Below are 13663 nucleotides of genomic sequence, written 5' to 3'. Positions count from 1 at the left end.
CCTGGGCTGCAGACAGTGACCTCACCCCCAAAATCTGGGAACACCAGCCCCCCACCTCCGAAACCCCAACCGAAGGGCCCCTCAGCTGCAGAGTGCCCCAGATACCTTCCTCCCAAAGCCCCAAAGCTTCAGTGGCTATAGACCATGGCCTAGGACCCCATCCCCCTCGGCGAGGAGCCCACCCTGCTCAGGAATCCAGGGGACTGCCGGGATAGGGGGGAGTTGCGTTTAAACTCCCCCATACACAAACCCCAACACCAACTCTTGCTCCTCCCCCATGTCCAAATATTTGCTCCCTTTGTCAGGACTTGGGGGGCTGTGGAGTTCCCACACGAGACCCTCCCTCTAGGCTCTGTCCCTTTCCTGCAGGCCCAAGTCTGAGCCATCCCCTTCCTCTCCCCACACCCCACAGCCCTTTCTTCCTGCTTTGTCCACCATTCATGCTCCAGCAAGCATCAGCCCACACCCCCTTCTCTGACTCTGACTCCCACGTGAGCCCCAGCATTTCATTGCCAGGGAGGACCGGGTATCCCCAGGAGTTAAGGAAGTGCCTTTAAGAACTCGAGTCAGGTGACTGGAAACCGCCAGTGGCCCCTCTACTTGTGTATCCACCATCACACAAGCTCTGTTTGTCAAACACTGACATCTTTTGCCGTGGGGCCGCCACCACGCCCAGCCCTTGCCTGGGGTGGGCACAGGGCCACTACCCCCTTGGCCTCTCGCCAGGTCTGGCCTGGCTTTGAGGGCCATCCCTGCCATAACTAGCCAAGCCACCTTGGGCCACTTGCTTTCTGCCTTTGGGTCTTAAATCACCAGAGACCTTGCTAGCCTTGCAATTGCGAGCTCTGTGTGATTTTTTGAACTTGACTTGGGTGCGTGCTCCAAGCTACCACTTTCTACAGCCTGTTCCCAAAGTACCCAGCGTGCGGACGTACCGTCCCCTGCTGTCCACATGGCAGGCTGGGGTTGGCATCCCGAGGCCGCTGCCTACTTGTGTGACCTGGGCCAAACCACTTCTCTCTGAGCCTCAGTTTCCTCCCTTTTGAAACAGCCACAGGTAAAGTTTATCTGCCCCTTAGCATTGTTCGGAAGAGAAAATGAGATCATCCGCTTTGGCACAGTGCCTGGCATACAGCGAGAGCTCCCGGTTGTTGATTCTGAACTTTGCTATGGGGCTTGGAGCAAGTCGCCTTTCCTGTCTGGCCCTCAGGCTCCCCAGCTGGGAACCGAGAATGAGGATTGAAAGGCCTCTCCCTTCAATGCCCAGCTCTGCCCACCCAAGTAAACCCCCCTGCTTTCAGCTAGCCCAGAACGTACCCAGGCATCCTCAGCCTCCCCGAGGGACCTGTCTCCCCTCTTTGCCCTGACTGCCTCTATCTGGTTCTGGCTTCCCCAAGTGCTCTCCCTAAAACAGCCATGCAGGGACCTGAGGCTCAAACCTGCGGTCAAGGCCTTACAGGACACCAGCCAGACTAGTTCCTCTGAATTCCTTCCCAAAGGCCTCACTCTGGGCCTTACTGTGAAATGAAGCATCAAGCTCACTGTGTACCGAGCTCCATATCCCAACACCTGTTCTAGGTAAAAAAAAAAAAAAATGGAGCTCTTTTAGAAGGCAGACAGACAATAAGCCCGATAAATAGGTGAACTATCTCCCTTGTCAGAAGGTCTCAAGTGCTATGAGGAAACATGCAGTCGTGAAATGTTGGGGGCGGTGACATTTTGGACAAGGGGCCAGGGAAGGCATCACTGAGCAGGTGACAGTAGAGTCGAGGGAAGGGAAGGAGGGAGCCAAGAGGATAGTCAAGGAAGGATCAGTCCAGACAAGAGGAAGCAGCACATGCAAAGGCCCTGAGGTGGGAGCATGCCTGCTGTGTTTGAAGAACAACAAGGAGGCCTGTGGGTTGGGGTAGAGTGAGTGAGGGGAGGGTGGGAGAACTTCTTGGGTTCCAGGACTGAATTCTTGAGATTCCTGGAGCCATGGATTGGCACAATTGGCAGCTATAACAATGGCAGTTAACATAGTTGACATTTATTGAGCACAGCCCATGTGCCGGGCATTTTCCCCATATGCTCCCAGTCCATCCCCAGCGCAGCATTTCTAAGATGCATCCCGGTGTTAAGTCCATTTTGCAGAGGAAAACTGAGACCCTCCTCGCCCACCCCCTGTGTGTGTTCTTCCCAACACTGTCCCTGCCAAGACTTGGCCGACGTCTCTCCGGCGTCAGGTGGGAGGGGAGGCAGGGCCAGGGGCTGCGTCTGTTTGGTGTGCTGCTAGCACCCAGCACGCCGTGCGACCCAGTCCACCTTGATTCAGCCGTTGCGTGAGGCTTAGAGAAGGGACCCGCCCAGGGTCACACAGCCAGTCGGCGGCAGGGCGGGAACCGGAACACAGGTGGGGGCGTCCCAGGTTCCAGGTTCTGTGTCACTGATCTTCACCGTGGATGTGAGCCAGCCAGGGGCGGGGGAGCGGGAGGGGTACCTACGCTCCAAGGCAGGCAGCATGTGCGAGGGGCTGGCAACGGAGAGGGCGGGCCTGGCAGACACCAGTTGCTGCGAGTGGTTGGGTCAGGGTGGTGGGAGTAGAGGGAATGGGGAGGGGAGGCAGGGATGGCAGTGGCCAGCGGGGCTGGGGCTGGGAGCCGGGGACGGTCCCACGCAGCCTGCTCTGCTTCGAGTTTGGCATCAGTACCCCTTGCCAGGTGCCAGGTGCCAGGGTTTGTGAAGGGCCTGTGGGCTCGCCTTCCCTGGCCTTATGTGGCTGGTGTCCAGCCTCCTGGCAGATGCCAGCTGAGACCTGGCCATTTGAGGGCCACTTATTTCTCGAGTGCCCCAAGTGCCGGGGGTGGAGCCTGAGGGTCACTGCCTCCAGCTGCCTACCCACCCTTGCCAATTACGGACGCCCCCTGCCCTGAGGCTCAGGACTCTTAGTGTGGAGTTAGGGGAAGGGCAGGTGGCATGAGGAGTATGGGGTTCGGTCCCCCAAATGGTCCTGGCTGGAGCCAGACGCCAGAGGCCCACTTGGACCCTTCCCTGGCCAGGCCCTGTCCCTGCCACGCTCTGAGCCATGCTTTCCTCTGTCTCTCTCTCTCCTTCTCTCTCTCTCATGTACTCTTTAGTCATGTTCTCTTCTCTCAGTCTCTCCCCATCTCCCTCTGTTTTTCTGTCCCTCTGTGTCTCTCTTCTGTGGTCATGCTTCTTCCTTCTCTTTTATCTGTCTCCCCCCTGTGTGTCTCTGTTTTTTCTCTTCCTCGGTCTGATTCCTGCTCTCCCTCGTCTCTGCCCGTCTCCATCTCTTTCTGGCGCCTGCACTCTCTATCTCCCACCCTCGCCTCCCCGTCCAGCTCCCTTAGGCCGAGGCTTCTCCTAGTGGCCAAGGGTGGTCAGAAGTACGAGGTGGTCAAGGCCTCCTGCGGCTGCACAGGACTTTGGGCCTGAGGCCAGCCTCGTGCCAAGGCTTGGGCTGTGGCCTGCCCCAGAATAGCTGAGATGGCTGAGCCCTGGCTCTTGGCCTCCCCTGTCCCTCCCAGTCACCCCACCCACCACATGCAAGCCCGGCCCCGTTCCCCAGGCCAGCAAGGGCCAGCGGTAATGAACCTGGGCGGGGCCAGGGCTGCCTCGGGAAACCAGGCCCCAGCAGCCCGGCCAGCGGCAAGGGCAGCCTCCCCCTCCTCGGGCCTCAGTCTGCCCATCCGTAAAGCGACACCCCTTGAGCCACTGGTCCCCACGGGCCCTACCAGGCCATTGGTCTATGCTGTGACTTTGGTGGCCCTCTGAGTGACTTTAGACAAGTCACATCGCCTCTCGGCCTAGTTTACCCCTCCAGAGGACGGACGAGTGGCCCCCAGTCACGGCATGTGCTGAGGGGTGACAGACCACCCTTAGCCCTGCCCCTGGCTGGGGAAGATGCTGAGCGAGCGCCTCTTGTGCTTATGCACGTGTGTTTTTTAAAGGATCCAGTTGAGGCACTTGGTCTGCAGAAAGACCCAGATATCAGAGGCCAAAGAGAGTTGGAATTTAGATGGACACCTGCTCAGGTGTGGCGTGAGCGCACGGGGCCATCTCTGGAATCAGGACAGGCTTGAATGTCTAGGATCCAGAGATGCTGGCCTGGAAAAGGGGGTCAAGCTTCTTCCTCAAGGGCCTGAGAATTGGGTGAGCCTAGCCTTGGGCTCGAGAGCTCATGAGGCCAGGGACCCGTCCAGAGCCGGCCCTGAGTGCGGCCACCCAGGGCGCGAGCCTGGGCCTCCCGAGGGGGCACCCAGAGCCCCCGTGATCTCGAGGGAAGTGGGAAACTAGGAATTTGGTGTGATTTTATAAACTCTAGCTCATTTTTTAACATTTGAGCACAACACGTGTCCCAGGGAGCCGGTTTGTGCCTTCTCTGTTGGGGGCTGCGCTCCCAGTCGCTGTCGGCTCTGCCCATGTTTCCGTCCCCACGGGCAGGTGGGAGGGAGGACTCACCTGCCCTCTCCTCCCCGCTGTCCCTCCTGCCCCCAAGGCCTCCCCTGGGCTTCCTGCTTGGGACCCCAGGACTTGGCCACAAACTGGAACCAGAAAGGGGAAGGCCTGGTCACCTGGGGGGAGCTGCATGGCCCGCGGGCGAGGCCTGAGTGGGACCAGGAAGCGGAGGCTCTGTCAAGGTCCTCGGCCCTTCTGGGCCTCAGTGTCCTTGTGCGAGGGCCAGGGAGGTGAGACCCTCAGCTTCCCACCCCCGCTGCGGCTCAGTCTTTTCACTGGGCGAGGGGAGGGCAGCTGCTCGGAGCAGGCCAGGGAGCATCCTTTCTGTCTGCAACCTGCTGCTATACGACCTGGACAAGACCTTCCGTTCAGGGCCTCAGTTTCCCCACAGGGAAAATGGGAAACCCAGTATTTCCTTCCCAGAGTGCTTCGGTGAGGGCATTTTTCTTTAGGGCTGCGGTTGGGAATTTGTTCGTTCGTTCCACAAGCGTTAACTGAGCACTGTGTGCCAGGGCTCTGGCGAGTGAGCCGGACGTGGCCGGGGCCTCCCGTGTTCGCGCTGGGGTGGCAGGAGGTGGACATGCCACGGCAGTCGCACCCATGATGGGCCCCACATAGGGGAGTGCAGGGGTTGGAGGGGACATTGTGGACGGCGTCCTGAGGGTGGAGGTGGCCAGGTCGAGATCTGCAGGAGAGGGATCAGAGTGCCCCGGGCATGGGGGGCTGTGGACGAAGGCGCCGGGCACAGGGGGCTGTGGACGGAGGCGCCGGGCACGGGGGCTGTGGATGGAGGCGCAGGGCATGGGGGCTGTGGACGGAGGGACCAGCACCCACAAAACCCTGGGGAGAGGATGCCATCGGAGGAGCCCTCCTTATCTGGCCTTACCTTGGGCCCATTGGCCATTCCTCAGCCACTGGCGCTTCCAGGTCATACTGCTTAAGACCCGAGAACGCCATCAGGGCGGTAGAGGTGCTGGAGGAGGGAGGCGGGAGCGGGGCGGCAGAGCAGGGTCCCAGCAGGGTCTCAGGAGCCAGGCCCTCGGGCCATGGGATCCTGGGCTGTTCCTTGACCACTCTGATCCTCAGCTTTTTCATCTTCCAAATAGGATGACATCGCCACAGCAGGCTGCCTGGCACGTAGTAACTGCTCAGTAGATGTTAAACACTAAAGGCGATAAAAATATTACCATGTGGGGAGCGCCTCCTTCCCATATACGAGGTCCTGGGTTCAGTCCCCGGTACTTCCTTATAGATATGTGGATGGATGGATGGATGGATGGATGGATGGATGGATGGATGGATAATTACCACTGAAGTGTCTTCCATGCCCTTGGGACCAGCTGCCTGGCAAACGGCCATTCCCAGGGGCACAGTCCCACTGGGAGACTTGCTCTGACACAGTGCTTTTATTTTCTTTGTTTTAATTTTCATTTTAAATTTAAAAAAATTTTTTTAAATGGTGGTACATTCACAAATTCTAAATTCAAAAGAGAGTAAGTGAAAAGCCAGTCTCTACTTTACAGTCTGTTCTTCTTTTTTCCCTTTTTGACATAAATGGCAGTCATTTTACCAGTGCCTGGGACCTCCCTCCGTGTCTATGCTTAGGCAGCGGCCCAGGCTTTTTTTGGCTGCAGGGATGTGCCGGATTGTAACAAATTTGGCCAATCCCCAGACGGTGGTCACTTAGGTTATTTCCATTGCTTCGACACCTTAGACAAAGCTGCAGTGCATAAGCTTGTCCATCCTTGCTGTGCTTATTAAAAATGTGAGTCCACATTTAAATAGATTCCACACCCAAATCCAGATTGCTAACTTCCCTCAGGCCCTCCTGGGCCCACGCTGCATCCGGGAGCAGCCAGGCAGACACAGCCGCCCCTTCGGAGGGGGCTTTTGCTCCGCGGAGCCCCCCGTCCCTGCCCGGCCCACGTCACCCTTCCGCATCACCTGCCTGTCCCCTGGAGAGTTGGGGGCTGTGCTACCTCTCCTTCCCCATGTCTCACTCTAGACTCCCTGCTCCTTGCAGGAGTCCTGAAGCAGTGGCCAAGGCCCTGTTTCCCCACGAATCCGTGACTCATCTCTGGAGCCCTGATGAGGGAGGTTGGGCCGGGTGTGAGCCTCTGGGACTGAAGGCTGTTTTGTAGCTTCCACCTCCAAATAATTACCCAGGAAAGGTGGCAGGTAAGGCCAGGAAGATTCCGGTTGTGAAAAGCAGCTCATTAAAATTCTCTCCGGCGTCTCCAGGGAGAGCCCAAAGGGGCCCAGGAGATCAGAGGCCTGATCCCGCCCGCCAGAGAACCGTGTGAGCCCGGCTGGCTTCCTGGGCATGTCCCCTGGCCAGGCCCTCAGGACACTGTGCCCGGCAGGGCCTGCGCTGGCTTTAGTGCTCTGCTGCCACCGTCTTGAAGTTTCTAATAATCTTTGAACAAGGGTTCCTGCATTTTCATTTGGCCCTACAAATCCTGTAGCCAGACCTGGGCATCCGAGCTCGCAGGCAGGCCCTCCCCCTTCTCTGGGCCTCAGTGGCATCATCTGTGAAGTGGGTGGGTTGGGCCCTTTCCCTCGTGGAAGTCTAACTTGGAAGGCCGCCAGCATGGGCCCGGGCCCACAGTGCCGTTGGGGGCCTGGCTTTGCCCACCTTGGCCCCCCAGCCTCCAGCCCCTGCCCCGTGCTTACCTCTTGCCTCCTCCCCGCAGGCAAGCGCCTCCAGGAGTGGTGCTGCGTGGTCCTGTGCTTCGGCCTCATCGCCCACAACTTCGTCCACCTGCTGCTGCTGGCCTGCTGGGAGCACGTGCCCCTCGTCGTGCTGGGTGTCCGTGAGTGCCTGCCCCCCTGCCATCTGCCTTGGTTTGCGTAGGGGCCAGGGGCCTGGCTGGTGTCTGCGCCACTCTGGTGGCCACTTGTGCGTGTGCATGTGTGTGCATGCACTGTGTGTGTGTAGGCACGTGTGTATGCGTGCGTGCGTGTGCCTGCAGGATGCATGATGTGGGAACCCGCCTCCCTAGCTCAGTCAGTGCACCAACAGGAAGGACGGTTTCGGTCAAACTGGACAGTCCCTCTTTCTCTCACAGTCCAAACCCAAGCCCCCAGCACGCTCCACTGACTCCACTTTCAAAACACGCAGAGGCCAGCCTCTTCTCCCCACCTCCACCGCCTGTCGCCGGGTCCAGCCGCCGCCCTCTCCCACGAGCCGGTGGTGGAGCTTCCTCAAGGCCCCCGGCCTCCACCCTCAGCCCCTGTTGTCCATCCCCCCACGCGGCCCTTTTTCTAAGTCAGGACACGGCGCTGCCCATGAGGTAGTTCTCTCGTCGCTAAAGCAGATACCACGCAGCAGGTTGGCTTAATAACGGGGATGAATCGGCTCATTGAGGCTCAGAGAAGTCCAGATCGAGGCCTCGTCAAGGCGATGCCTCGTTCCCAAAGGCTGCTGTTCCGGTGCTGGCGGCCGGCGACCCTTGGTCCTCGGCTCCTCTGTCACACGGCACGCCACGCGACGGCCACTCCTGCCCTCTCCCTTCTCCGCCAGGCTCCGTCAGCAGTCAGCTTCTCGCTTCCCATGGCGCGCTCTCTCTGTCTGAATTTTTTTTTTGTCTTTATTTTTTTAACGTTACATTAAAAAAATATGAGGTCCCCATATGCCCCCCACCCCCCTCACCCGCACTCCTCCCCCCATAACAACAACCTCCTCCGTCGTCATGAGACATTCATTGCACTTGGTGAATACATCTCTGAGCACCGCTGCACCTCACGGTCAGTGGTCCACACCATAGCCCACACTCTCCCACAGTCCACCCGGTGGGCCATGGGAGGACCACCGTTCCTGCTCATGAAGGACTCCAGTGATAGGGTTAGGACCCAGCCTGGTTGAGGCGGGCCACGCCTGAACCGACGTTGCCTCGTGCGATGTCCTTCTTACAGTGGGGTCGCACCCCAGGATTCAGTGTAAGGTCATGTTTTTCTGGGGCGCGGCGCTCCAAGCCGCTGCAGCCTGCAAGGCCCCGCACCCCCTGGCCCCGACTCCCTCTCACACCTCGGTCTCCTTCCTCTCTTGCCCTGGCCCCCCCACGCCCACCGCCCTGGCCCCCGCGCTCCGTCCCGGCACATACTGTCAGACGCACTCCCACCACAGGGCCTTTGCATACACGCTTCTGTCTGCCTGGAGAGCTCTTCCTGCGGGTGTCCACACGGCTCACTCCCTCCCTCATCCAGGCCCGTTCACAGGGCGCCTCCTCCGGGGGGCCCTCCTGATTGCGCCTCAAAAAAGAGCGATGTTGTCATACACTATCCCCTCATCCTGCTCTGTTATGCAGAATTTTTCTTTGTCTCCTCTTTGCGAATGTCAGCTCTCCGGGGGCAGACCTTTTTGTCTCATTTTGTTCACTGCTACGGCCCCAGCCCACAAGGCCTGGCACACAGTAAGTGCTCGCCGAGTGTGTATTGAATTGGCAAATGAATGAATAAACAGGCTCTAATTTATCAGTACCTGTTGAAATACCATTTGATATACAGGCTGGGGTCTGGTCATCATTTTCCAGATGAGGAAACTGAGTCTGGGAGAGGGGAAGGCAGGGACCCACCCAGAGAAGCACAGCATAACTCGCTGTCTCCACTCCAGGCGGGGGTAGCTCAGGTTCCTTCCTCTCCACTTGCCGCCCGCCCCTCTTCCCTCACCTCGGGCGAGCCGTCCCTCCCTGGCCCGGGCTCCCTGGCTGAGGGGGCAGCCGGGCCTGCCTGCCCCAGGCGTTCAGCTCCCACAATCTCACCAAGAGCATCTGGCTGCCTAAGCTAGTGGCGTTCAGGCCTGCCCATGGAGCCGGCTGGGGGAGCGGCCCTGGGGCTGGAGGGAGGTGACGCCACGCCCCCGCCCCTCCAAGCACCTGCACATTGTAGGGCAGGAAAGTCTGAGCCTGAAGCCTCACCTGAGGATGGAGAGGAGCAGACCTGTGTTCAAGTCCCGGCTCCACCGCTTTCGGGCTGTGTGGCCTTGGGCAAGCATTGCTGCATCTCTGAGCCTTATTGTAAAATGGGGATTCTTGCGGTACCTGCCTCCTAGGCTGTTACGAGAACAAGATGCAGGTGACGTGTGTAGGTGCTGAGCACATAGTTGGGGCCCCTGGGTGTGGCATCAGTGAGTGAATATAGGCCGGGAGGGGCCACTGCCCGCCAGGCTGCTCGCTAAGGCTTGGGCCTCCAGCCTCCCTGGTGAGTTTAACAGCGGCTGTTGGGTGAGCACCTACTGTGTGCCAGGCCCCATGCTGAGACCAGTTAACTCCTCTTGGCCACCCAGTGAGGAGATTCCAGTCACTTTCCTCAGAGGCCCAGGGACTCACCCAACGGCCCCCACCCGGGTCCGGGGGACTCTGGGATCCCAAATTCAGACCCGCCAGGATCCCAAACCACGGGCTCCCCGCAAGCAGGGGCTGGACAGCCTCCAGCTCACACGGAGGAGAGGGCGTTGTGGGCAGCGGGCCCAGCTGGGACAGAGGTCTGTACGCATAGCGCCCGATGTACGTGCAGTGCTGGGGCGGGGGGAGGAGCCCAGGCAGGTGTCACCTGGCTTCCTGGGCCCGGGGGGATGGGGGCCGAGCTTCCACCCCCAGCCCAGGGTGCCTCTGTCAAGCTGCCTCCCGTGGCCCCTGCGCTCCCCTTCCACACCTTTGCCTCTGGGCTGATAAGAGCAATTTGCTGATAGTGGTGTTTGCATAGTCCCTAATCGATTTAAGGAGCCGCTTTGATTTGTGTGTTAACTCGCAGGAAGTAAGGGCACGGTGCCAGCCTGCAGAGCTCTCCCCTTGCCTGTCAGGAGCTCCCCACAGGTTCCAGGGCACCAGGCAGGCCCTAGAAACCGGGGGAGGTGGAGTCACGAAGAGGTGCCCAGTTAATAAGCACGGACACACATGCCACAATGCCGAGCCGTCAAACCCAGAGCAGGGGGGAGGCAGGGAGGGCTGGGTGGTCGGGAAGGCCTCTGCGAGAAGGTGGCATTTGAGTGGAGGCAAAGAAGGAAGCCATGAAGATACCTGGGGGGGGGGGGCATTCCTGGCCGAGGGACCAGCTAGTGCAAAGGCCCTGCGGCTGGAGAAACTTGACCAGAGGGGAGAGTGGCTGGTGGCTGTGCAGAGGGGCAGGGGGGGCAGACCGGGTGGGGCCTCAAGGCCATGGTCTGAATTTTGGGGTTTGTTCTGCGTGAACTGCGGAGCCACTGGTGAGTTTCCCTCAGGAAGCTGACGTTACCTGATGCGGCATGGGGGGGGTGAGGAGGGGGAGGGGCAGGGAGCTGCCGGGCTAGCGGAGCAGTGCTGGTGGCCTGCCCCAGGGAAGGGCAGGGGGTGGTGACAAGTTGTCAAATTCTGGCTACGCTTTGAAAAGTGGGTCTCCAGGATGTGCTGCTAGATTGGACGGAGGTGAGTGAGACGGGGAGGGGTCAGAGGCACCTCCCAGGCTTTTTTTCCCTTTCCCCTCCCCCCCCTTGTCTGCTCTCTCTCTCCGTTTGCTGTGTGTTCTGTGTCTGCGTTCATTCTTGTCAGTAGCACCCAGAATCTGTCTCTTTTGGTTGCGTCATGTTGCTGCATCAGCTCTCCGTGTGTGCAGCACCACTCCTGGGCAGGCTGCACTTTTTTTTCTTTGTACGGGGTGGCTCTCCTTGTGGGGCGCACTCCTTGCACGTGGGGCTCCCGTATGGGAGCCTCCACCTACCATATAGGAGGTCCAGGGTTCAAACCCAGGGCCTCCTGACCCCTGTGGAGCTGGCCCACACGCAGTGCTGATGCGTGCAAGGAGTGCCGGGCCACCTCCCAGGCTTTTGACCTGAGTGAGGGGAAGGATTCACCAAGATGGAAAGACAAGGGAGGAGCAGGCTTGGGGGGAGGCAGCGACTGAATTGCCTGCTCGGGGACCGAGAGATATTCCACAGGATGTTGGAAATGCGGCTGTGGAGTCAGGGAGGGGCTGCTGGGGATAGAAATCTGGGGGTCGAGGGTGTAGAAACAGAGCGTGAAGGCTTGAGGCTGGTGGGGTGGCCCCCGGGGCAGTGCTGGCGGAAAAGCTGAGCTTGCCCTGATGGGGAGGTGAGGGAGAGCTGGCAGAGCAAACGGAGGGTGCCCCCAGGGAGGTGGGAGGAGAGCTGGGAGGGTTCCAGAGGCCAAGGGGAGAAGGTGTGTCCCGAAGACTTGGGGTCAAGCAGGGCAGCCAGCAAGAGGGGACACTGGCTCTGGCCATGTGGTCCAGCAAGAGGGGGCAGCAGAGGGAGCCTTGGATCTGGCCACGTGGAGGTCATTAATGACCTTGACGAACAGTGTCATTGTGAATAAGTGAATGAACGAATGAACGAAGGAACAAGTGAAGGGCCATGGGCACTCGGTGCTGTTGGTTCCACTTGGGAAAAGTGGGAGAAGAGCCTGGGGGCTTGTGAGTTGGTCCCTGGAGGGGGGAGGGGGCATTCTCTGGCACGCACCCAGGTGGGGGGATGTTCCAGGCAGAGGGAACAGTGAGGACATAGGTAAGTGGTGAGGTCAGAGGTCATGGGGCCTCGGGTCATGTCAGGCCTTGTAGGTCGAGGAGGGGCACCTGGATTGGCTTCGGGCTGCAAAGTGGCTGCTAGACCAGATACCACGCCGTGGGGTGGCTGAAACAAGAGGAGCCGGTTGGCTGGTGGCTTTGAGGCTGGGAGGGCGCCACGTGTGAGGCGTCTGCTGAAGGTGCTTTCTCCCCGACTGCTGGCATCGGGGGCTGGCTGCCGGTGGTCCCTGGTCCCTGGCCCTGTCACGTGGTGACCTCTCCTGGCCTCAGGGTTCCTCTGGCTTCCAGCTTCCCGTGGCTCTCCCTGGTTCCCTGGCTTTCACTTTGCTTATGAAGGACTCCAGTAATAGGCTGAAGACCCCTCCTTGTTTATTGGCCACACCTTAACTGAGGTGACCTCATCAAGAGTTCCAGGGGGTTCACAGCCACGGGAACGGATTAAGGCTAAGAACATGTTTCTCTGGGGTCCATAGCTCCAAGCCACCACAGCAGGATTTGAACCCAGGACCATCTGTGGGCAAAGCCTGTGGGCTTGCCCTTGGCAGCCGCGCTCTCCCTGTCTCCACACCAAGCCACTGAGGGGCAGGTGGGAAAGTTGCAGCTGGGTGACCTGCGGGGAAGTGGAGAGGGCCTCAGGGGACCCCGATTCTGTCTCAAGGTCACCTGGTGAGTCAGGGCAGCCCAGAGGGAATCACCCCCGTCCCCTGCTGTCCCGGCGTTCTGCAGAGACCCCGTAACCAGGCCAGAGCCGCCCCCGGGGTGAGCCAGCCGCCAGCCTCTGCCACCGGAGCTGGGACAAAGGAGCTTCTGTCTGCCTGTCTCTGCCACCCCCGCCCCGTTAAAGGGCAGCTAGCCCGGAGCCGGCGCCCAGGAAGCACCACCCACAGGGGCCAGCACCCGCGGCCGTTCTCCCCCAGAGGGGAGCGGAGGTCTCCTCCTCTCCCAGAGCATTTCCTGATGTCTGCCCAAGGCACGGCCTCCCTGCTTGGAAGTGTGGTCATTTGACAGATGGCAAGACCGAGGCATGGAGAAGGGAATCGTCCTCAACCTCGAGGGACAGCTCTGCTAGGGGCGCGCTGGCTGTCCCGGGGCTGCAGGCCGTGCTCCGGCATTCAGGGAGCGCTCTCAGCGGCTCCCTTCCCCAGCCTGGACAGGAAGGCGTAGCCACCCACAGTCATGTTATCACGAATGACCACAGTGGTGCTCCCTGGCCACTCGCCACCCCCTGACTTGTCCCTGCTGCCATGAGACCTTGGGGCTCCTTGCTGAATCCGTTTCCTCCTCTGGAAAGACGAAACGTGGAGGGACCTATTGCCGTGAAGGTGAAATGAGATAATGCATGTTTTTCCAAGCAGTTTTAGATTTACAGAAAATTAAGCAGATAGTACAGAGAGTTCCCTTATTATCCCCCCCGCTGCCCTGGTTTCCCTGATTTTTAGCATCTTACATCAGTAGAGTACACCTGTTAGAACTAATGAATCAATAATGATATTTTTTTCTTTCTTTTTATGTATATATATGTATTTTTTTCCCTTAGGATTTATTGTTATTATTTATTTATTTATTTCTCCCCACCCTGTCATCTGCACTTGCTTTATCTTTAGGAGTCTCCAGGAGCTGAACCTGGGACCTCTGATAAGGGAGGGAGGTGCCTGAAATTGCTCAAGCCACCTCCATTCCCTGCCCTTTT

At 59.2% G+C, this 13663-nt stretch overlaps 1 protein-coding gene across 1 annotated transcript in view; it reads left to right on the top strand.

Annotated features, from left to right (window-relative positions):
* Positions 1 to 13663, top strand: part of PEDS1 (plasmanylethanolamine desaturase 1) — a 28970-nt gene that overhangs the window by 709 nt on the left and 14598 nt on the right. Inside the window, exon 2 of the mRNA XM_058287222.1 lies at positions 7152 to 7271. Coding sequence (XP_058143205.1) covers positions 7152 to 7271 — 120 coding nt within the window. The remainder of the gene's footprint in view (positions 1 to 7151; positions 7272 to 13663) is intronic.

The sequence above is a fragment of the Dasypus novemcinctus genome, chromosome 24 (genome assembly GCF_030445035.2).
Source record: "Dasypus novemcinctus isolate mDasNov1 chromosome 24, mDasNov1.1.hap2, whole genome shotgun sequence".
Lineage (NCBI taxonomy): Eukaryota > Metazoa > Chordata > Mammalia > Cingulata > Dasypodidae > Dasypus > Dasypus novemcinctus.
Note: the sequence above shows the minus strand (reverse complement) of the source record. Positions and strands in the feature narration are given on the sequence as shown.